Source organism: Microchirus variegatus (assembly GCF_963457635.1).
Source record: "Microchirus variegatus genome assembly, chromosome: 16".
Lineage (NCBI taxonomy): Eukaryota > Metazoa > Chordata > Actinopteri > Pleuronectiformes > Soleidae > Microchirus > Microchirus variegatus.
Window position 1 is genome coordinate 2760253 of NC_139817.1, and position 25679 is coordinate 2785931.

The following is a 25679-nucleotide window of genomic DNA, read 5'->3' on the forward strand; positions in this document are numbered from 1 at the left end:
AAGTTTGTCCGCCTCATTTCTTCCACTGAAAGCTCAAACATGGCGTTTGTGTTTATACGTATATACGTATATATTTATATATTTATATATATATAAATATATTTTCTTCCTGCCAACAAACTGTGTGCCTCTGAGCTGAGGAAAACGGGTCACCAATATATCGTTTCACATTTTAAAAAAGGGCAAACATGACGTCCATAAACAACAGGGCAGTGTAGAGTTTGGCAGACGCTAAAGTAAACACAGCATTTTTCCTGTTCTCAGGACTATTCTCAGTCATGGATTAATACACGTTTGGCAGCAGCAGCAGCGCCGTTTATTTTCAAAATAAAGTGTCAGCAACATGTCACAGTGCGACCGTGTTTGTTTTCACAGTCAAAGTTTAAAAATGAACCTGTTTTTTTTTTTTAAAAAGTGTTTACCTGTGTGCAGACTCGTTCTCTCTGGCTGGAGCTCCTCTGGGTCTGTGGAGGAGGATGGAGCGAGGCGGCGACAGTCCCATCACCCAGGACAGTCCAGAGCGCAGAGGCAGCAGCCCGGACCTCAGCGGCCTCCCGCCGCCGGGCAAGAAGGGCCGCCTGGAGCTCAACGGCAGCCCCACGGGGCCGCGCATACGCCTCAACGGGGCGCCGCTGAGACCGCTGGGAGGTAAAGGCCCCTTTAAAACTAACTCTAGAGGGCAGTGTTGATCACTGAAGGGGGTTCAAACAAGTCGGTCAGACTAAATTTGGACTTTTTAAACACATCAGTCTGACTAATTTCTGACTTTTCAGACATGTCGGTGTGACTAAAATTGGACTTTTCAACCACAAGTCAGTCTGACTAAATTCAGAATTTTCATACACATTAGTCAGACTAAGATTGGACTTTTCAAACACATTAGTCTGACTAAAATTTGACTTTTCAAACACATTAGTCTGACTAAAATTTGACTTTTCAAACACAGGTTAGTCCGACTAAAACTGGACTTTCTAAACACAAGTTTGTCTGACTAAATTTGGACTTTTCAAACACATTAGTCTGACTAAGATTGGACTTTTCAAACACAGGTTAGTCCGACTAAAATTGGGCTTTTCAAACACAGGTTAGTCCTACTAAAATTGAACTTTCTAAACACAAGTTAGTCTGACTAAATTTGGACTTTTCAAACACATTAGTCTGACTAAGATTGGACTTTTCAAAGACTTTAGTCTGACTAAAATTGGACTTTTCAAACACGTTAGTCTGACTAAATTCTGACTTTTCAAACATGTTAGTCTGAGTAAAATTGGACCTTTCAACCACAAGTTAGTCCGACTAAATTCAGACTTTTCATACACATTATTCAGACTAAAATTAGACTTTTCAAACACAAGTTAGTCTGACTAAATTTGGACTTTTCAAACACATTAGTCCGACTAAGATTGGACTTTTCAAAGACTTTAGTCTGACTAAAATTGGACTTTTCAAACACACTAGTCCGACTAAGATTGGACTTTTCAAAGACTTTAGTCTGACTAAAATTGGACTTTTCAAACACAAGTTAGTCTGACAAAATTTGGACACTTCAAACATGTTAATCTGACTACAATTGGACTTTTCAAACACATTAGTCTGACTAAAATTGGACTTTTCAAACACAAGTTAGTCTGACTAAGATTGGACTTTTCAAACACTTTAGTCTGACTACAATTTGGACTAACGGGAATTTGGACCAACAAACCCAGATAATGTGGTTGGGAGTTACAGATTATTATACGTTTTTTAAAAAGAAATATTGATTTGAATTTCTTGCTCGGCAGCAGATGCTTGTTTCTATGACCAGGTGTCTGCGGGTTCTTTTGTTGAAGCAGTGAGCGAGCGAGTGAGTGAGTGAGTGAGTGAGCGAGTGAGTGAGTGAGTGAGTCGTGTTTGGCTCAGAGTGCTGTGTTGTTGTCATGTGGCAGCTCTGCAGGGACAGACACTGTTAATCTATAAGTCTGGAGGGAACTGTATAATACGGCCTTACCAAATAAAGGAGATTGCTCCATATAAACAAGATTTATAGAAAGTCACTCTGGGTTATCGATCCCTGCATTCATTGTGAAAGTTGCTTCCCGTTTATGTGTTTGCGCACGTGTGTGTGTGTGTGTGTGTGTGCTGGACGTGGTCTTTTTCCTTGAACATTTCTTTTATTTTAAGAACAAATCTTTGGTGACTTTGAGTAAATTTGAGAGTGTTTTTTTTTCTTCCCTCTCCTGCTGCAGTGATTTTCAGGGCATAGCGTGGAAATATTAATCTGAAAATTCCCTCCCTGAATATTTCTGTGGGATGAGAAACACATTTCTGTGGGTTTGGACGATTCACGGCCGCACAGTTTGAGCTTTTAACGACGGATTGTGTGTGTGTGTGTGTGTAAGTGTGTGTGTGTGTGTGGTTTTGGACGAGTTGAAGAGGTTAACAAGTCAACGGGGGGAAGACGAGAAGACGAGGAGAAGGACTGTTGTGTTTGATGTGACAAGACGAATGGAAGGTTTGGGCCGGACTGATGAAACGAGTCGACCGTTGAGTGGGAGTGACGTCAGCGCCGAGTCCTCCACGCAAACGACGGCAATGGATACCGGTCGCTAATAATGCTAACGCTCTGCATGATCGCAGCAACATCTTTAGCATGAAAGTGAAACTGATTCGATGTCAACAAAAGCGCGGTAAATAACGCTAAAAGTAGCAGCCGTTTTAGAATCCTACGTCCAAGTTTCAACGAAGTTGTCGCTCTTTGCACCAAAGGGACTTTCCTGTACGCAGAGTAGTTGTCGTGGAACAGCCACTAGGAGGCGCCGTCTCTCTAGTTATACGACTAAAGTCCAGTTAAAAAGACCTCTGTAAAGGTGAGTGTCATCAGCATAGCGATAGAAGCTTATCCCGCGCCTCCTGACGACGTCGCGGAGCGCTTAACGTGGAGATATTAAAAAACACGGGGACCCGAAGTCGAGCCTTGAGGAACTCCACAGTTCGACGACGTGGATTCTTTATCAATGTTTTGATAAGATTCGAACCAGTTTAGCTCGCACTTTTGACCCAAACCTCGTCGGAGTCGGCCCGTGTGAGTCTCCCGCCAAGTTTGAAGGACGTCAATCGAGAATCTTTATGGGATTACGGATTAAAAAGCTTCTTTAAATATATAAATACATAGACGAACATGTTCCCGTGAGCAGGGAATGAGGGGAGGACACAGAGGAAGGGGTTTCCTGAAGTCGACGGATGGTTGGTCTGTAATAATGACGGCTTCTCTTTGAAGACAGGAAACTCGACGTGTCTCCTCCAAACCACACAGCCGCCGCGCCACACACACACACACGAGCACACACACACACACACACACACATTTACATACTCACACACACACCATATGTCCACATTTGCAAATGCTGTGACACTCACACCCAAGGAAGGCTGCCAAAACACACACCCACTTACACTACACACACACACACACACACTGCTATTCTTGTCAGGACACTGCATTGACTGTCACTCATTTAAAAGCTTTATCCCTAACATTAACCATAACCAGATAAAGATACGCTACGTAACATTTCTGCGACTAACGTGACATATTGTGAACTTACTAAAATGTAAAACTTTAGTCTTTTTACAACTTTCTTGTCTTGATTTTTTTTTTGCGTATTCCACGAAGCACGTGAAACTGCCATGATTCCACGATGCGTCCCTATATCAACGAGCTAGTGGTGCGTTCCAGACTTATCGTCAAAAGTCAGAAATCCCGATTTACTAGTCGGAAGTTTTCAAATGGCTGCCACTAGCATCACTGCTCATATTTGAACCATGTTTGATTAAAATTGCTGTCAAATCCATAATCTGGATTAAATCCAGATTAAATGTAGTTACCCGGTAGCCTGATTCTGCATACACGTAGCAAATTTCATTAAAATCCGATGAGTTTTGACAGAGATATGATGTATTTATTTTTTTTGTACAGTTTTACCCATTGATAAGAGACAGTGATTTCTTGAAATTTGTCATCGGTGTATCCTTAATCTGGTTCCGATCTGCATGAATGTTAGTACGTTGGTAGAGCGTCTGATCCTGCATACACGTACCAAATTCTGTTAAAATCCAATGAGTTTTGACAGAGATCTGATTGTTTGTTTTTTTGACCCATTATAAAAAAATGGGATTCCTTGAAGGTTTGATCATGTTTTGTGACGTCACCAGTGTGTCGATTCTTACCAAAATTAAATGGGAACATACTTGGGTGATCATCTACCTATCCCGAGAAATTCATCCTGATCCGTTGAGATGTCGTTCAATGGGGCTGAACCACGTTATGGCAGAAATGACGTACTCTACTTTTAATGGGGTTTTTTTTTATGCTTACACTTGACCTCTAACTCTCAAATGAATGAGCAAGTCTGTATTTATAGATAATTTATACATAAAAAGAGGGGAAAACACCTATTTTAATATCCTCTCTGTATGTATTAGCGGGATTAAGAGGTTTGAGGCGACATCACATCATCCAGAGCAGATGATCGAGTCAGAGACACACACACACGCACACACACACACACACAGAGAGAGAGCTGCTGTGTGTGTTGACAGTTATATTTCCCTGTTGGGGGAAATTCACTTACTTGAATTGGCTCCGTGCTCCAGTGTGTAATTCACTCCATGAGCGGCTGGAGGACTGGGAGCAGGAGGCGGGTGATTAATGAGGAGGAAATAGAAATATAGGAATTGACTGATTAAAACAACGGGTGGGATGGATCTGTGTGTGTGTGTGTCGGTGTGTGTGTGTGTGTGTGTGCATTATTAGAGCTGGGACGTTGCCTAATGCTCACAGTCCATCATTTCTTCACAGAGCTCTAATGAATTGCCCGTTGACAGGTGGCTCCAAACCAAAAGCCTTTTAGGAAAAAAGGCTGATATTGGAGAGGACGGATTGATATTGGTGCAGCGTAGCCAGGAGGACAGTGGGACAATGATCGTGGACAGACACGGAATTTAAAGTCCAGGTCACCGCACACCAAAGACAAGATTACCTACACGTTTACACTTTCCCTGGATCAATGGGTTCAATGGGAATGAACCATACAAACTGCCGCCTAATCTGTAATCTAATCCAGATTAAATTTAGTATACTGATAGATCATCTGATCCTACATACACGTACCAAATTTCGTTCAAATCCGACGAGTTTTGACAAAGATATCGATACATATTTTACAGTTTCGCCCGCTATAAAACAATGGGATTTTTTGAAATTTAATCGTGTTTTGTGACGTCATCAGTGGGACGATTCTTACCGAAATTTAACACGAGCGTACTTGGGTGATTATCTACCTATCACGAAAAATTCATCCTGATCTGTTAACATGTCGCTGAGATATTGACATCTGAACTTGTTCAATGGGGCTGAACCATGTTACGGCAGAAATGACGTACTCTACTTTTAATGTTTTTTATGTTTTTGGTCACCGCAGACCTAAGACAAGATTACCTACATGTTTACACTTTCACTGGATCAATGGGTTTAATGGGAATGAACCATACAAACTGCCGCTTAATCTGTAATCTAATCCAGATTAAACTTTGTCTATTGATAGATCATCTGATCCTACATACACGTACCAAATTTCGTTCAAATCCGACGAGTTTTGACAAAGATATCGATACGTATTTTACAGTTTCGCCCGTTATAAAACAATGGGATTTTTTGAAATTTAATCGTGTTTTGTGACGTCATCAGTGGGTCGATTCTTACCGAAATTTAACACGAGCGTACTTGGGTGATTATCTACCTATCACGAAAAATTTATCCTGATCTGTTAACATGTCGCTGAGATATTCACATCTGAACTTGTTCAATGGGGCTGAACCATGTTACGGCAGAAATTACAACCCCCCCCCCCCCCTCAATTTTGGGGGTTCAAAAATGTAAAATAATTACAGATTATGATGAGGATTAACAGTTTTTTGAAGGACAATTTTATGTATTTTCTCTATATTTAGGATTTTCTTTGGTTTTGTACAGGGTAATTTGTGTAAAATAATCTGGCTTGGATATGAAGATATTCAATCCAGTTGGACATTTAGAGACGGGAAGAGTCCACAAGTGACAGAGCTCAGTGATGAGCCACAGGTCTGTTAATCCTTAATAATCTGATTCACAACAACAGAGTCCACATGTGCCGACGACGACTGTCTTTGAAGTGTGTGTGTGTCTGTGTGTGTGTGTGTGTGTGTGTGTGTGTAAATTGTTTCCTTGTTTGGTTTCGTCCACAATATCAAACACATTTATTTCACCTGGCCTGAGTTTGAATGTTCACGTCTGAGTCACGGGATCACAATAATCTGTTTTAATCCCTCCCCCCACTTTCACAGTTTGTTTTATTTGTTTCTAAAATAACAAACAAATGTTCAAATCTGGTTTTAATCCAGTGCGAGAGAATATTTAAAGGATTAAGAACAGAACTGTTAATGTGGTCGAAAACTTTCAAAACTTTGCACCGAATAATTAAAAGTCACAGGAAATAAAAGCCCGTATTTAGTCGTTTGGCATCATAATCTGACGTTAGAAGAATTTACAGCTGGGATAAAAAAAAATATTCTGATTATTGTGGCTGCGAGAGTCTCTGTGTGAAGTCTCCAGCGGGTCCAACCACAGGAGACCAAGACGACAGGAAATGCCACGTGTTACGTAGCGCGTCTTTAAAAACGTGCGAGCGTCGACTCTCTGTTTAGGCGGGAATAATCAGAAAAATGTGCATTGATGTCAAATAAAGTGGGAAAAATCCACAGCGAGGTCATGTTTTGACAGAGTTGTCCGTGACGTTGCCTGAAAAAAAATCTGGATTTTGACACAATTTTCTTGCAGTTTGAGGCCAAAAACCAGCTTGAACCGCGCGATGATTCCGCGTCCGTGTGTGTGAGGGCGGGGTTTATTATGACAGGCTGTCGCTTACACCAGAGTAAATGCTTGTTTTTCAGCGCATTCTCAGAGACGCTCAGGTGGCGTTTTAAAGTAACTAAAAAAAGATCAGATCCACATGTGTGTGTGTGTGTGTGTGTGTGTGAGGGATAAACTGTGATGACAACAACAGCAAAAACAAACCTCTCGTCTCTCTCTCTCTCTCAAAGGTCTGATGATCCCCGTCTTCTGCGTGGTGGAACAGTCGGACGGCGGCGGCGGCGGCGGCGGCGGCGTTCAGACGGACGGCTGCGACGGACGGGAGGAGCACGCCGAGTTCGTCCTGGTCAGGAAGGACATCCTCTTCTCTCAGCTGGTGGAGACGGCGCTGCTCGCCCTCGGATACTCGCACAGTTCGGCCGCACAAGCCCACGGTCAGTCACACACACACACACACACACACACACACACACACACACACAATTACAGGGATTAGCTAGTTCGTAAATAAGTAAAAAAAAAAAAGTTATTTCATTGAATTCACTGACCGTTTATTTCCTGTTTGTCTGACTCACTGGACATAGATTATGAGTAATAATCTATGACTAATATTCTCCTTCATGACAAATGATTTAAAGTCCACAAAACCGACTTCTAAATCCCGTAAATCACAGACAACGTACGCGTTTTTTAATCAGAATATGACTCTTTTTAATCTCATTGTTTATGTGTAGTTTTATTCTATGTTTTTTTTTACTGATTAGCATCTTTGTGTCATCATTTTAGAGCCCAGGATTAATTCTAGATTAACCAGGCCAATAAGATTTTCCTCATTAGCTATTTTAACCGTAAGCTAAGCTAGTCGTCTGCTGACTCCACCTATGACGTTATGCTAAGGTAAGCTCAATCAGAGTCTCGTTCCAGCAACATATTAAAATTTACTTCCTGAACTGAAGGAGGAGCTACTTGTTGTCTGTTCTGAGAGTAAGGCTTGCTAGCTGAGGCTAGCTTGAGCTAATCATGTTCAGGCTTCAATGTCATATTAACACTAAGCTAAGATAGCTATCTGCTGGTACCAACTACAGTTAATTTCCTGTCCTGACCTTCATATTAAAGCTAAGTTAAGTTAGCCATCTGCTAGTTTCACCAACATATTTATGCTATGCTAAGCTAGCCAGTATCTGGCTCCAGCTTCATATCAACTTCACGAACTGTAAAGGAGCTGGTTGCGTCTAACTTGGGAAAGCTAGCATGAGCTAGCCATCTACAGGCTTCAATGCTATATTAACAGTAAGCTAAGCTAGCCACCTGCTGGTACCAGCTACATATTTATGCTACATTAAGCTAATCTGATGACGCCAACTTCATATTCATACCTTCATATAAATTTGTCCTCTCCTGCATTATATATGCTAAGCTAAGCAGCTACATACACAGAAGAAAGCTGGAGTCTGGCAGGTTTTTTTGGGCTACGAGACCCAGAACAATGAAAAGCTCCCACGCTAACTTCAGACGCCACAGTCGTGGACAAAAGCGTTTGTGACGCCACAGAAACGAGCGCGGAGCAACACAAACGCCGCCAGAATCAATAAAACACAGGGAAAGAGTTTCTTTAAATGTCTGAGGTCAAGCTGCCTCTCTTTGTTAGGATAACGAGCGTTTCACCAAGGCCATTATTAATCGTCATGATTTTTCCAACCACCCAGTGTCTGCGAGTGTAAACTCTGGTGAGACTGAGTCAGAGGGAAATATCCTGCAGCTCGCCGAGGTCACGACGGACAAACGTCTTCCTAATCAGCAGAAGAGAAGAGTTTGTCTGTTCAGACGCAAAGAAAAAGACGCACGAGAATGTTTGAAAAACACAACTAAAGACACAGACACGGGCTGTAAAAGTCATTAAAGACACAACAAAGACAACGGACACGCAGGAATGTCTCCGAGGGACAAAAATACATTTTCTCTTTCAGTACGTGTGAGAATGTTTACGAAGCAGACGAAAAAGAAAAGAAAGAGAAGGGGAGGGAAAAAAAAGTGTAATTTACTGTCGCACACATGGTCTTCATCTGCCACAGGACACACTGTCATTTACTGCTGCTCTTTCTCAAGCATGCAGAGCATTTCATGTTGCCTCACATCCACAGAAGAAGCAGCAGCAGCAGCAGCCACTGAAACACACGTCTGTGTGTGACAAACAAGCAAATAAAGCCGTGACACTTACAAAATCTAGACAAAATCTGAGACTTCCAAAATGTACTTAAAATTCTAAAATCTACCTGAAATTCCAAAATCTACCTAGAATTGCAAAATATACTTCAGATTTCAAAATCTACTTAGAATTCTAAAATCTACTTAGAAATCCAAAATATACTTAAGATTTCAAAATCTACTTAAGATTTCAAGATATACTGAAGATTTCAAAATCTACTTAGAATTCTAAAATTTACTTACAATTCCAAAATTGACTTAAAATTCCAAAATCTACAGAGAATTCTAAAATCAACTTATTACAAAATCTACTTAGAATTGTAAAATCTACTTAGAAATGCAAAATATACTTAAGATTTCTAAATCTACTTAAGATTTCAAGATATACTTAAGATTCCAAAATCTACTTAGAATTCCAAAATTCACTAAGAATTTCAAAATATACTTAAGATATCAAAATATACTTAGAATTCTAAAATATCCTTAAAATTCCAAAATTGACTAAGAATTCTAAAATCTACTTAGAATTCCAAAATATACTTTAGACTTCAAATATATTCTTAAAACTTCAAAATATACTTGAGACTTCATAATATACTTGGAATTCCAAAATCTACTTACGATTCTCAAATCTAAAATTTCCCAAATCTACTTAATCTGTGTATCAAGCTCTGTTTCATGCCGTGAAAAACAAACAAATAAAACAAAATATTTCCCTTAAATATTCATGGTTATTTACGTGTGAAACACGGGGAAATGAATGCATGTCATAGCGTTCGTTGCGTCGCACGTGAATGAATTGCAGTTCTTGCAACGGGTTTAAACTGGTTCTTGAACAGCGACAAAGTGGTAAAACATCAAAAATATCAAAACAACACGTTATTTTGACGTAGAACTCGAGCGTAAGAGCTTATTTTAATTGAACTTTATCACGAAAGTCGCGGCGCCGTCGTGAAAACACTGCATTTGTGACGCTCTGCAGATGAATGTCATTAGAAACTGTTTCTGCCTGTGGTGCCAACGCATCAGGGGAGGTCTGTGTGTGTGTGTGTGTGTGTGTGTGTGTGTGTGTGTGTGTAAAACAGTGAGTCCACATCAATGCTCTCCTCTAGAAAAACACCACACCAGGGGCTTCAAAGACTGAACGGGAGATCACACACACACACACACACACACACACACACACACACACACACACACACACTGGTATCCATGTCCTCAGAGGACATTACATTGACTTACATTCATCATTAATCCCAATCCTGACCTTAACCTCAACCTAATCCTGACCTGTAAAAAAAACTTGAAAAATGTTGTCATGTACATTATGGGCACTTGAAGTCCCCGTCACTGTGTGAACAGACTCAGGTCCCCACAACATAAGGAATACCAGGTGTGCACACACACACACACACACACACACAAAGAGATAACCCCTTACCTTAACCTTAACCATCACAACTAAGTGATTAAAGCTCACCCTTAAACCCTTAAAGAATGTGAGGATGTCCTCACAAAGACACACACACAGTGTCCCACGCTGAATACTTTTTTTTTTGTTTTTACGTTTAAATGAATAATTCCTGTCTTAAATTACACATTTTTTTCTTCTTCGTCTTCTTCTTCTTCTTCGTCTTTTTCTCTCCCCGCGGTCCACGACCAAAATTACACAGAGTCCTCAGAGTCTATTTTCTGCCCGTTTGAATTGTGTTGCTGCATTCCTGCGTCCACCGCCGTGTATTTAAAGGTCCCGCCGACGACCGGGGAACTTTCTTTAATTAGCCCTGGGCCCAGTAATTAAGCCCCGAGATATTGTTTATTTCGATTATAAGGGTCTGAAGGTTTCTTTTATAGACGCAGACCTGTACTTTACAGGCTGCAGTCGCACACAAGTCAACAGTGGTCAGTGAGTATTGTTGCAGTGCCACGTCTCACAGGGACGGAGAAGAAAAAGCACTTTAGCCGGACATTTTTATTTTCACGTCAAGAAATCAAAGAAAACTGATCAGTTTCCAAAGTTTTTCAACATTTTAGGAAACAAACAGCTCATGAATTAATGGAGAATAATCCACAGATGAGTTATGTTTACGCTACCGTTCAAAGGTTTGGTGTCGCCTATAAAAACATGTTGCGTTTGTTATACTAGAATTCATAAAATCTACTTAAAATTCAAAAATATACATAAGACTTCAAAATATACATAAGATTTCAAAATATACTTAAGACTTCAAAATATACATAAGATTTCAAAATATACATAAGATTTCAAAATATACATAAGATTTCTAAATATACGTAATATTTCAAAATATACGTAATATTTCAAAATATACTTAGAATTCTAAAATATACTTAAAATTCTAAAATGTACTTAAGATTTCAAAATATACTTAAGATTTCAAAATATACTTAGAATTCTAAAATATACTTAAAATTCTAAAATATACTTAAGATTTCAAAATATACTTAATATTTCAAAATATACTTAGAATTCTAAAATCTAGTTAAAATTCCAAAATGTACTTAAGATTTCAAAATATACGTAATATTTCAAAATATACTTAGAATTCTAAAATCTACTTAAAATTCCAAAATGTACTTAAGATTTCAAAAATATACGTAATATTTCAAAATATACTTAGAATTCTAAAATATACTTAAGATTTCAAAATATGCTTAGAATTCAAAAATATACTTAAGATTTCAAAATATACGTAATATTTCAAAATATACTTAGAATTCTAATATATACTTAAGATTTCAAAATCTACTTAAGATTTCCCAAATCTTCTTAATCTGTCTATCGAGCTCTGTTTCATGCTGTTAAAAAAAAAAAAAGATAAAAAAAAGGATTTCCATTAAATAATGGTGGTTATTTACGTGTGAAACACGGGGAAATGAATGCATGTCATAGCGTTGCACCGTACATGAATCAATTGCAGTTCAGTTCAAACAGGTTTAAACTGGTTCTTGAACAGCGACAAAGTGGTAAAACCTTCATGACGCGACCGTACCAACACAATAATATAAAAACAACAGGTTATTTTGAGTTAGATTTATGCTACCGTTCAAAGGTTTAGTGTCACCCATAAACAAATGTTGTGTTTTCTGTTAAAAGTCCGACTTTTATTCATCAAAAGAGTTGCAAATTGGATAGAAATGAGAAAAAACTGTCGTCTGAAAACATCGTACAAGGGTTTTCTAATCATCCAATAGCCTTAAAACACCATTAGCAAACACTGGAAAATGTGCCTCTACACACTTATGTACATATTCCACTAAAAACCAGACGTTTTTACCACATTAACAATTTATAGAGTGAATTTATGATTCATTTAATGTTATATTCATTGAAAAAAAAAGTGCTTTTCCTTTAAAAATAAGGACATTTCTGGCTCCAAAACTGCAGAGAACTACAGGTTTAACATTAACACTAAGTCTAATACGTTTATAAATAATAGTGCTTTTTTTAAATGGATTAAACCAAGTTTAAGGGTGCAAACAAATCGATTATTTGAGAAAATAATGGACGAATTCATCAAATATAAAAATATTGGGCTTAATTCGATATTAAGAGTATATAATACATCAGTGTTTGTCCTTGTTCCCACATCATGAATCACAACTTCCCCTTTTCTTTTTTAAATAAACACCAATAAAAACCTTGTTCCGTCGACATAAATCACGCGTTTTACTGTCGTCAGATAAAGACGGAGACGGAGACGAAATTGGCACAACGGGGCGATTTAAGTTTGATCGGCATTCACTCGATTCCACGTCAGATTGACTAACTCTGCGTTACAGCGCCACACACAGGCCAGACGTGTGCGCTGCAGCGTTTACAGTCATTTACGTCCCGAAACGACGACGTCGTGTTTCAGGAAAAAAAAATGCTTAAATGAAGCGACAGGAAGTAACATTTCTGTGTTCAACACAATGTCCAGAAAATAATCCCAGGTTAATCTGGTCATTTGTAGTGTGTGTGTGTGTGTGTGTGTGTGTGTACATCTTTGTGAGAACCAAAAAAAAAACCCATTAAAATTGACTTTTGTGTGGTAAGGTCCAGTTCAAGGCTTAAGTATTTAGTCCTGAAGGTTAAGATTATGGTAAGGATTAGAGATTATCTCACTGTTGCTCATATATCTTTATTAGGACCAAAAAAATATATAATCCGTAGGAAGTGAGGACATTTTAGTCCTCAGGGACTTTTTTTAGGGTTAGAATTAAGTTTATGTTAAGGGTTAAGGGTTAAGTGTTAGAGGACTTAGTTTGTAAGGGATATTTTTGGATTATTTGTAAGGATTTAGACTTGGTTTTAGGGTTAGAATTAACTTGATGTTAAGGGTAAGGCACTTAGTTGTGAAGGTTAATCTGAGGTTAAGGGACTAGGAAACACATTAAGTCTGATGGTCCTCACTAAGAATAAAGCACACGGACATTTTAGCAGAATCCTTAAAACATTTAAAGGGATTTTTTTTAGGGTTTGAATTAAGTTTACATTAAGGGTTAAGGGTTAGAGGACTTAGTTTTGATGGTTAATCTTAGGTTAAGGGACTAGGAAACACATTAATCCTGAGGGTCCTCACTAAGAATCAAGCATTTTAGCAGGTTCTCACAACTTTAAAGGGATTGTTTTTAGGGTGAGAATCAGGGTTGATGTAAGGGTCAGGCATTTAGTGTAAGGGCTATATTCATTCTGAGGGTCCTCACTAGGAACACAGCACAGGCCTGTGTGTGTGTGTGTGGACGGCCGCGCTCAGACCTGAGCCAAACCACGATGTCGCCACATGAAAGAGGCGGAATTTTAATGTGGAAACGGTAACAATGACTTTTCTACTTTTAACTGTGGACGAGAAGCAGAGACGACGAGCGACATCAGACCTGAGAGTGTGTGTGTGTGTGTGTGTGTGTGTGTGTGTGTGTGTGTGTGTGTGTGTGTGTGTGTGAGGACAGAGCTCGTCGTTTTTCCTGCAGTCGTAAAATAATCTTTGAAAATTTTATTCCCCGTTCAAAGAGGTAAAAAGACGTTTGCGTGCGGAGATTCGCGTTAACGCGTCGTAAATTATCGCGATTTCTTTCGTTCCGCACGTCAAAAACTACGACTTCTCACATTCTTACGCGACGGGAAATCGACGTTTTTACGTTCGATCGCATTTGGCGACAGTTTAACAAATATTTGCACTAAACTAAGTCTAAATATTTTCAGTGTTGATGACGCTGACAGTTATTTACACGATAAACTGATTCATTTTTATTGATTAAACGGCAGTAAATGGTGCAAACTGTCAATCAAGAGAACACTAATATTTTCATTATTCATGTTAATTCTTTTTTGGATTTTTTTTTTTTTAGTCTAAGAAAATGGTGTAAACTGAGGGTCAGGTTGACTCACATGTACAGAAATTAATACAATTATTATTTTTATTACGGATTAATCTGTTCATTCTTTTTTTTTTTAATATTTTCAGATTTTTTTGGACATAAAATGCAAGAAACAGTGTTAGGTTGACTAAATTTTACAACTAACTATTATTTACGTTATTCATGAATCTGTTGATTATTTTCTGGATTGATTAATAAAATTTATGCGTATGAAATGTGAGAAAATTGCATAAACAGTCAATAAGTAAAGGTTAGAGTTAACTCGTTTAACTCATTCAGGGTGGACGATAACCATTATTTTCATTATTGATAAAACTGTTGATGATTATTTTATGATTATTTTGCAATTTTTTGATCCCTAAAATGTCATAAAATGGCGTAAACAGTCATCCAGTAAGTGTTAGGTCGACTAAATTGTACACAATTATATACAAATGTCGCATTTAAGGTAACAACTAACTATTATTCACAAATCTGTTGATTATTTTCTGGATTAATTAATAAAATTTTTGCCCATGAAATGTGAGAAAAGTGCATTAACGGTCCCTAAGTAAAGGGTTAGGGTTAACTCGTGTACAAAAATGGTGTAAACAGTCATCCAGTAAGTGTAAGGTTGACTAAATTGTACACAATTGTATACAAATTTCGCATTTAAGGCAACAACTAACTACTATTCACATTATTCACAAATCTGTTGATTATTTTCTGGATGAATTCATAATTTTTTATGTCTATGAAATGTGAGAAAACTGCATAAAACGTCAAATAGTGAGAATTACTAATGAGATTAAATGGGACAAAAAGGTCAAACGGGAGTTTCCCAAAACTCGTCCACAAGCCAAAAATATTCAAATTTTCTCTCGTAAAAATAAAACGGCAATTTTTTTTTTCTATTTTTTTCGTTCCTGTTGTTGATAAAAAAAAAAAATCAAATGTACGACTGCTGGTTCTGGTTGTGTTCGGGTCGTGTCTCTGTGGTGGGTCCTCTGGGTGGTTCTGTCCTCCCGAGGACATAATACCCCGTCTCTGCTCACGTGGGATTAAACCACCAGATTATTAGGGGCCAACAGTGGAATTGCAGATTTAAACGTAATGGAAGGAAGGAATTAAAGGAAATGTCTTTATGGAGAAAGAAGGACGGACAAAGATCAGGAGACGGAGAGACAGACGCAGAGAGAGAGAGAGAGAGAGAGAGAGAGAGAGAGAGAGAGAGAGAGACCAGGACTGGTCTGGATCTCATTTAGAGGATAGTAATGCGATTAGTTTTGTTTAGTTTTCACAGCTCCAGCCAGTCCCCATGAAGAATGTGCGTCTGTGTACGTACGTATGTGTGTGTGTGTGTGTGTGTCAGAGTGTGTGTGTGTGTGTGAGTATTTAGTTGCGTGTTTGCGAGCCTTTTCTAAGCCTTTAAAGAAACTGAACTAAAACCGATTCAAATCGACAGATTTGCTTGTGACGACAATGCAACTGAAACACAAACACACACCATCACACACACACACACACACACACACACACACACACACACACACACACACACACACACACACACACACACACACACACACACACACACACACACACACACACACACACAGGTTTGTGCAGCTATTCTCTTCAGGACTCTGCATTAATTTAAACAGACTAAACCGAGCCTTGTCCTTCACCTTAACTAGTTAATGAGGACGACTGGTCCCGACTAAGTGGGTGTTTTTACTCGGAGGATATAAGACATCAGTTAGCCCCTTAACTTAACTTAATCATGACAACTAAATACCTTAAGATAACCTTTAACCTTTAACTTAAACCCAATAATAACACAATCCCTAAAAAACCAGGTCCAAAACAAGTTAAAGTTGTGAGGACGAGACAAAATGTCAATTGTGTCCTATGGTTAATACATGTTTTGGTCCTTACAAAGATATATATATATGTACATACATTAAGTACATTAAGTATGGTTGAGTTATATATATATATATATATGCATATATATATATAAAACTTAACCAGTAACTCAGAATTGAGAATCTGCCTCATTAGGACCAGGTCCTCACTGAGTAAGTTTTTTTACTCGGTCCAAAAGAGGCAACAATAACAAGAACACACACGTTCTCGCACGACGTTCATTTGTGAGGATATAAGACAACAGTTAGCCCCTTAACTTAACTTAATCACGACAACTAAATACCTTAAGATAACCCTTAACCTTTAACTTAAACTCAATAATAACACAATCCCGAAAAAACCAGGTCAAAAACAAGTTAAAGTTGTGAGGACGAGACAAAATGTCCTCATGTCCTATGGTTAATACATGTTTTGGTCCTTACAAAGATATATATATATATACATTAATAACTTAACCAGTAATTCAGAATTAAGAACCTGCTTCATAAGGACCAGGTCCTCACTGAGTAGGTTTTTTTACTCGGTCCTAACGAGGCAACAAAAACAAGAACACACACGTTCTCGCACAGCATTAATTTTTGAGGATATCAGACATCACCTAAACCCTTACCATTACCTTAACCATCACAACTAAATGCCTTAGCCTAAGATATATATATATATATATATATATATATATATATATTTATACATATACACACACACACAGAGCTATAGTGAAGTTAAAGGTACCATGTGTGTAAAGCGGCGCGGTCGTCACTGTGGTCAACAGTTTTTCTTAAATAAGCAGAAAAAGATGTCAGAGAAACAGAATCCTCTGCTTTCATCTGTGTCTTTGATGCTTTATTGTGTGCATTACTTTTATTTATTAGACTCTCTTTGTGTTTCAGTGTTTTAACTGTTTTTTTCCCCCCTCAGTATTTAGCCGTTTGTTCTGTTGTGTGTGTTTTGATTCCTGCGGCTTTTTGTCTCTCGTGTTCCTTTGTGTGCGTCTCCTGTATTTACTCTGTCTGTCAAAACACTCTGTAAAACGGGTGTTTCTCTAATTTATTGGCTCCGCGTAAATAAAATGATTGTTATTATTGTGCGCCGCTCGGCCCAAAAACAAGACACACACTCTTAGATTTCACTGAAGCGCCTTCGGCTTGTTGTTATGACATGAACGGTTGCCTTTGATGCGTTTATACCAAACGTGACGGCATTTATTTAAAGAACCAGTGACAATTAAAACAATGATATTTAATACCTCAAGTCCTGGAACTGATTTTGTATAATTAACAAAATAATCATTGTATATATTTTATTACATAAAAATGTAAAGAATATTTGAGCGCCCCTTAAAAGCACTATATACAAAAAAAATGTATTGCTATTATTATTATTAACATAATCAATTAATCTGACATTTCGTACAAATGACTAATTAATTTGTTCTTAGAAACTGGATAAAAATATTTAGTTTGTTAATCAGAGGAAGAAAAAGAAAATATTGGTCGACCTGTAGTTTATCTATTTAAAACAAAATTAACAAAGAAATGTCAATAAAAACAGTATTATGAACAAATGTGCGATTAATATTGTGAATTTAATTTGGGAATACGATTATTTTTGGTAAAGAACCTGAACTAAGAAAATAAAAGTTGACTTGTTTTGTCCAAAAACAAGAAATGATTCAGTTTTAATGAAAAAACCCCCAGAAAATCTGAAAAAATGAATTAATTTAGTTAATTAACTGTTTGAATAAATTGTAAAACTGTCATAAATGTTCGTTTATCGTATAATTAGTGATTTTCTTTTGTTGCGTGTTTCTGTTCAGGCATCATCAAAGTCGGACGATGGAACCCTCTTCCCATCCACTTCCTGACGGACGCTCCCGAGGCCACGGTGGCCGACATGTTGATGGAGGTTTATCACATGGTCACGCTGCGTATTCAACTGCAGAGGTCAGACGTTTGGCGATGAGTTAGCGTTCGATGTTAGCGTAAACAATCCTGCAGGGATTCTTGCTAACACTGACTGAGTAGTAAAAACAACGTCATCTGCGTAAAGAATAATCCGTTTTCTCTGTTAAATGAGAGGAGTGGAAGGAGAATCAGCTGCTGAACGCGTGCTGCCAACTAGTGGCCGGAGGCTTAAATACAACACTTAAGAATATTAATATATCTTCAAATATGACAAAATTGAGGTGTTTATTTTGAAGATATTGGAGCGTCTGAGCATCATCGACCTTAATCTGTAATCTGTCTCCGTCAGGGACAGGAAGTGGCTGCAGCTCCTCAGATTGAGTGATAAACGGACGATAAAATTCCAGATAAACTCCAGATGACGGGGTTATTATTGTTATTGTCTCCGTTTGTTTACGTGTTGACATCGTGAATCTCCATGGTAAAAATGTTATAAAAAAAAACAAAAACAAAAAAAAACGCCGCCACACCTTGTGTCGAAATGATTTATCAGATGTGAAAAGAGGAAATTTGCAGGAATGTAGGTCTGTCTGTGCGTCTCTGTACGGGAGGTTTGACGGACATGTGGCCTTGATTTTGGGACGGTTAAAGGAGCAGTTACGCATTTTTGTTTTGTAAAGCGCTGCTCGCTCTGAGTTCTATTAGTAAATATGAAATTACTGCAGTCTGCGACGGATTATTCACCGTAAACATTCAAATACGGACACAGGACAGATTAGCTTAGCTTAAAGATGGGAACACGGCATTTGAGCGATGTAGCTGCTTAGTCAAGGGTTTTTTTTTTGTATTTAATTTATTTGAAGAATGTAAATGCTTTTATTTGAACTGAAATTATTCATTCATTTATCAAATAGTCAATTGACAGAAGTAATAGTAATGTTCGCAAATGTCTTGTTTTGTTTTTAACGATTTCTTTGTTAAATGGAGCAAAAAAACAGAAAAAAAAAACATTTAAGTTGAAAAAATCAGAGATCTTTATTTAATTATTAATAAAAAAAAAACATTCAAACCGATTAAAAATGAATTAATCTTTGCAGTTTTTACAACCAAATATTTAGTTTTTAATTGCAAAATTGGCGGCTAACACCTGCTAATGTGGGGAAATAAAAAAATGTCTGAATACATCTTAAGTTGTCCACTTCTTTTACTTTGAATCTTATTTTAATTGCCATGAAACTTATATATATATATATAAAGAGGATAATTACTAGTTACTAATAATAACAACAATTATGCTTATATAATAATGCTGAAGTAATGATGTTAGTGTTAAATTTATAAAATAAACAAAATCTAAAATTCTAGTTGGCAAACAAACAAGAAACACTACTTTTTTTGATGCCGATTTCTAATATTTAACTAAAGAACGATAGTTCTCAAGAACCAAATTAATTTCATTTCATTTAATTTCATTATTTCATGAATTAATTCCACAGCTTAGATCTCAGATCATATCGCACAGAACTCGAGCTTTGACTGACTCTGTGTGTTTCTGCAGCTTCTCAAAGCTGGAGGATCTGCCTTGTGAGCAGTGGAACCACGCCACGGTGAGGAACGCCCTCAAAGAGCTGCTGAAGGAGATGAACCAGAGCACGCTGGCCAAAGAGTGTCCTCTGTCACAGGTAACACACACACACACACACACACACACACACACACGCAGCACGCTAAGCTAAGCTAACTCCGTTCACCATGTTCACGCGTGATCTGAACACGTTTCCGTGATCCCTACAACATGTACGGAATAATCCTGCAAACACTGTTACAGATTATTGTTATTGCATTTTTAATCAAACGCCACTCAGCACAAAATTAATCACAGTGAACTCCTCCAGCTGTGTGTGTGTGTGTGTGTGTGTGTGTGCGTGTGTGTGCGTGGAGCTCTGGTGGTGGTGTTGATCGCAGCATCAATTGCAAGCATATGTGTGTGTGGCTGGAGATTCCCTCTCTGCACCGTGTACTGGCTCGAGTTTCCATGGGTGGCTTCCAATCATGATTAATGTTTGTCTATTTCTATCATGTGTGTGTGTGTGTGTGTGTGTGTGTTTATGCCATGTGGTTGTTGCGTGAGTGTAAGCATTTCATATTACGTTGGTTGTTAATTACCCTCCCTCCTCTCTCGCTCTCTCTCTCTCTCTCTCTCTCTCTCTCTCTGTGTGTGTCTCAGAGCATGATCTCGTCCATCGTGAACAGCTCGTACTACGCCAACGTGTCCACGGCCAAGTGTCAGGAGTTTGGACGCTGGTACAAGAAGTACAAGAAGATCAGAGGTGGAGTTTTTTTTACAATGAAATAACCAGCGCAGGCAGCAGCTAATCTGCGCTAATGTGTTATTGAGCACGACTCTGCGGCGCGGTGGTTAAAGGCATCGGTGCAAAATTCTGACGTCGAGCGTTTAAGTCGTTAAATAAAGGACATTTATTGGACTGACGTTGGTGTCGGTAGATGCTCAAAGTTGTGATATCAGAGGAAACATGTGAGGGAACATCTAGAAGTCCGTACACTGCAAGGTCACTTCCTGGTTTTCAATAACTTCCAGTAAAGTACAGTCCAGTCCTGATCCAGGACTTTATCGTTCCAAACCGTACCAGACAGAACCTCAACCATCTCCACAACCGAAGATGTATTGATGTCCTACAGACGGTTTATGTCGAAGTGTAGAAGTTACCAAGATAATTATGGAATTTTAAAGACTAAAACTAGATATTTCTGTCCTGATCTGGACCTTCAGACAATCAGGTTCCTTCAAACATTCTCAGAAGCTTTGTTTTGAGATAATTGTCGTTGTCAGAAGATCCAGAAAGTTCCAGAGTTTTAGCTCAAAGATCTGCTCATACGATGCCTCGATGTGTGAGACTGAGCAGAACTGCTGCTGTTTCTGCTGCTGCTGCAGTAGCTGCACTCACGGAGGGCTGAGCAGACACAGACTTCAGAGGCCCGGAAACAGCAGACAGGGAGCCCTCTGTTTAAAACGACTGTTCCCACTTCTGTTCTGGACTGAAAAAAAAAAAAAAGAGACACACAAACAACCACAGAGACACAAAAGAAGAAACGACTACAAAAAGATGCTAAACAACCACAGAGAGATGCCTCTGTGAATGTGCGGCTCTCTGCGCTGAGAGGGTTCGGGATGTGGCCGACTTTACAAGTCTGTGATGCTGGAGGAGCCCGATGACAGGAAACAACATCAGGAAGTTGGAGACTCTGGGACTTGGGGGGTCGTCGACGTCTTCTGAAAGCACAAATGCGCCGTGTTTTTGTTCTTTTTTTAGCGGAGATGTGAAACAAACGTCAAGACGAGGCAGAAATGACTCAATGTAGGGTATTCTTCTTCTGATATTTGGGCTAAAAGAAGGAGGTCAAAGTGGTTTCTGTTGACTTTATGAAGAAGCTTTGGACCTCATTCAGAAGAAGATCCTTCTGGAGGACACAGTAGAGTGTAGATGTAGAGATTCTTTAGGCCAAAGATGTAGTTCAGAGTGATCTTTGTTTACTTTTTTGATAAAATGTTAATCTCCATGGTCCAGAAGAAGATCCTTTTGGAAGTTTCTCCAGACATGTCCAGGTTTTTTGAAGTGCGGCAAATATAGAGATGCGTCTTTTGATATTTGAGCCTAAGAAGGAGGTCAAAGTGATCTTTGTTTGGTTTCAAAGAACCTCCAACGTCCAGAAGAAGCGTTCGGCCTCATCCAGAAGAAGATCCATCTGAAGGACACTCCAGACATGTCCAGGTTTTTTCGGAATGCAGCAAATGTAGAAATTCATCTTTTGATGACAAAGTGGTCTTTGTTTACTTTTTAGATACAATTTGAACCTCCATGGTCCAGAAGAAGATCCTTCTGAAGGACACTCCAGACATGTCCAGGTTTTTTCAGAATGCAGCAAATGTAGAAATCCATCTTTTGACATTTAGGCCAAAGATATAGGTCAAAGTGGTTTTTGTTTATCTTCAAAGAACCTTTGAACTTCATCGTCCAGAAGCAGATCCTTCTGAAGGTTCCTCCACATGTCAAAGACGTAGTTCAGAGTGTATTAACTTGATTTTTGGAATCAAGAGAATGTCTTCTCTGACTGTCTTGTTCTTCTGTGTCCCTCTCGTTGAGCAGTAGATTATCTGGAGAAGATGTGGTCTGGACGAGACGCTGCCGACATCAAAAGTAAGAAATCCGATAGAAATGTGTCAGAAGATGTTTGGTTGACCTCTAAATTCGTACAAACTGCTAAGAGATCCTCGCACGGATTTGCATGGATTTTCCCACACTAACATCTTCATGTCCTCCGCAGTCGAGAGAGACAACATGGCCGACTTCTGCGTGCTGGGGCAGCGGCCGCCTCCTCACCTGGCCGGCCTGGCTCAGCTCAGTCACCTGGGAGCAGGAAGTCCTCTCCTCAAAGGTGGATCAGGAGATCCTCAGAATCCCTCACAGCAGCAGCAGCAGCAGCAGCCTCCTCTTCCTCAGCAGCAGCAGCAGCAGCAGCCGTCACCTCACGGCCCGCTCCACCACAGTCCGCCTCTGCGTACGGGCCAGGTGCCCCCACCGCCGCCTCCGCCCGGCGCCCTGCAGCCCCTGCTGGGTCCAGGTGGGCTGCTGTCCCCGCAGCTCTCCCCGCAGCTGGTGCGTCAACAGCTCGCCATGGCCCACCTCATCAACCAGCAGCTCGCCGTGAGCCGCCTGCTGGCCCACCAGCACCCGCAGGCCCTCAACCAGCAGTTCCTCAACCACCCGCCCATCCCCCGCGGCTCCTCCAAGGCCGGCGGCGGCGGCGGCGGCGACCACCCGGGGGGCAACCCGTCGGCCGCCGAAGTCTCCTCTGAAATCTACCAGCAGGTCAGAGACGAGCTGAAGAGAGCTAGTGTCTCCCAGGCCGTGTTCGCCCGTGTGGCTTTCAACCGCACACAGGTACGGAAAACAGGGACGGACTGTGGTCAAGAAGGTTAGGACTGAGACAGGGACAGAGGACAGAGGGACAGGGGGACAGAGGAGCAGCCAGGTGATGCTGACAATTAGCGAATGATCATGAGCATGAATCCCAGAATGAAAAAATAACCACTTAGCGCTCAGTGAGCCGCGACGCCGAGACACGCGACCGCCGCCGAGGGTTCCTCCTTTCTCCGCACACGGCGCTCCGCTAATTTCGCCGGTCACCCACCTCGCGGATATTTTCAGCGGGGATTAGCGGGGCGGCGGCGAGCCGGGTCCCCGAGTCTCCGCCCACCCCTTCAGCCGCCGCAGCAGCTCAATTACCTGATGCATTCATGCTGTGCTAAAGTTTCCACCGCACGCCCCATTAGAGCGACGTAATGAGAGCTGGCACCAAGACAGAGAGCAGGTGTCTGTACTCACCTTATATACAAATATATATATATATATATATACACCCGTATGTGTCGCTTTAAAGAGACAATACATTGATATGGTTTCATAAACAGTTATAAGTAAAAGTACTTTATATGAATATTTACTATATTAAAGACACCCCCGACTGTGAGATGCTGCTCTTTTCTTACGTATTAATCACAAAATAGAGACAATCTGAGGAGAAAATGGAATAAAAGTATGAAATATGGAAATATGACGCTTTTTTTTTTAAACAAAAATACAATAAGAACTCTATGTTGTGACTTCTGCACAATTATCGATCAATTTTCGACACCGCCAGGACGTCCATATAAGGAGTTTGGAGTACTTTATATGAATTGATTTACGACTTTAAATACACAGTCAGTGTGAGATAATACACTTATTCAATGACTTTACTTATTAACATCAAACATGTCAAGTAACTGAGTATATTGCAATTATTTCGCAAATGAGTTTCATCGGACGACAAGAATCGCGCAGAAATGTTTCGATTAAAGCAAAAAAAAAAATCACAAAACACAGTCAGAAGGTGAGAGGGGGTGGAGCTGAGAAGGGGCGGGGCTGAGAGGGGGCGGAGCTAAGAGGGGAGCGAGGAAGCCTATCTACCTGGAAAAATCTTAAAAAATACGTGTATATTCATACCGTTTGTCGCACTTTTCTGTGAACGTACGGCAGTTATTAAACCTGTCGAGCAGGACTGTGTTTACAGTGTTTTTATCGTGGGTATAAACCACAAATATCCCAGCGACCACAGTCGATGTCAACGCACACGACACAGATTAAACCACAAACTCATTTCATCATCATTTGAGCTCATTTTCATGAAGAAATGCCCATTTTTTTTCATTCATAATGCGAAAATAAGCTAATTCTCCTTAATGCAAGTTGATTCAAAGTTGTTTTTTTGTGCGAAATAATCCAATAAATTGAATTTGTGTGAATCTAAAAGTGAGATTTCTGATGCTTTGCGCGTCCTCTGTCGCGTTGTTTGACGGTGTGTGCGTTTGTGTGTTCTGTGTGTCGCTCCCAGGGTTTGCTGTCGGAGATCCTGAGGAAAGAGGAGGACCCGCGCACGGCCTCGCAGTCGCTGCTGGTCAACCTGAAGGCCATGCAGAACTTCCTCAACCTGCCCGAGACGGAGAGAGACCGCATCTACCAGGAGGAGAGGGAGCGCACCATGAACCCGTCGGTCGGACTTCCTGCGTCCAACTCGTCCAGCCCCGGCGCCGCCCGACTCTCACAGGTTAGCCCTTTAAAGCGCTAATTCAGGCTCAGCCGTTTAAGTCTACCGTCTTAAGAATGCATTTAACACTTTATTAATCTGAACTGGAAACAGACGTTTGGTAACGGCTCACTCTCCCACACCAAACCCCATAGAGAAAATCAGCGGCTTTACATCGCAGCACACAGGAGTTGTTCAACCACCGCCGCCTCCGTTAAAACGTTCAAATGTCTCGTTTTGTCACTTCTGTGTTTGGAAACCTTTGTTGGGATTTAAATCGGTGACACAAAGTGACCACACGAGGCAGCAGTAGACCAGCAGCTCCTGTGTTTCCCGCGAGCCAAAAAATCGATGGTTTTCTCAATGGGGTTTGGTGCGAGGGACAAAAGTCACAAAAAGCTATAAAACGGCGAGATAAAGCAGTGATCGTGTTCTTCACACGGGAGAAACTTAAGTTAAAGTTGTTCCCAGGTTCGTAATAAGAATTGTTGCGACAAAAACGCACGTGTAATCCGTGGGGATTGTGATGCTAACCTGGCTCCGTCTCTCTGTTGCGTGTGCATAGAAAGTGTGGGAGAGGAGCTTGGACGACCAGATCACCCCCGATACCTGGGCCTCCATCTGGAAGAACAAGACTAAGATCTCCAACTCGGTGAGTTATCTCCCGATCTCTCAGCCGCCGTCGCAAACTCACAACATGGAAGTTTGTCTTTTTCCTTGTTTTTTTTTTTTTATCTCAAAGGGGC

At 40.0% G+C, this 25679-nt stretch overlaps 1 protein-coding gene across 1 annotated transcript in view; it reads left to right on the plus strand.

The window, feature by feature from the left end:
- Positions 1-476: 476 nt before the first annotated feature.
- satb2 (SATB homeobox 2) overlaps positions 477-25679 on the plus strand; it is a gene marked incomplete at both ends in the record, with an annotated part of 41250 nt that continues 16047 nt past the window's right edge. Inside the window, 9 exons of the mRNA XM_083902225.1 lie at positions 477-648; positions 7120-7323; positions 18201-18327; positions 19847-19970; positions 20516-20618; positions 22455-22505; positions 22633-23249; positions 24742-24954; positions 25499-25585. Coding sequence (XP_083758351.1) covers positions 477-648; positions 7120-7323; positions 18201-18327; positions 19847-19970; positions 20516-20618; positions 22455-22505; positions 22633-23249; positions 24742-24954; positions 25499-25585 — 1698 coding nt within the window. The remainder of the gene's footprint in view (positions 649-7119; positions 7324-18200; positions 18328-19846; positions 19971-20515; positions 20619-22454; positions 22506-22632; positions 23250-24741; positions 24955-25498; positions 25586-25679) is intronic.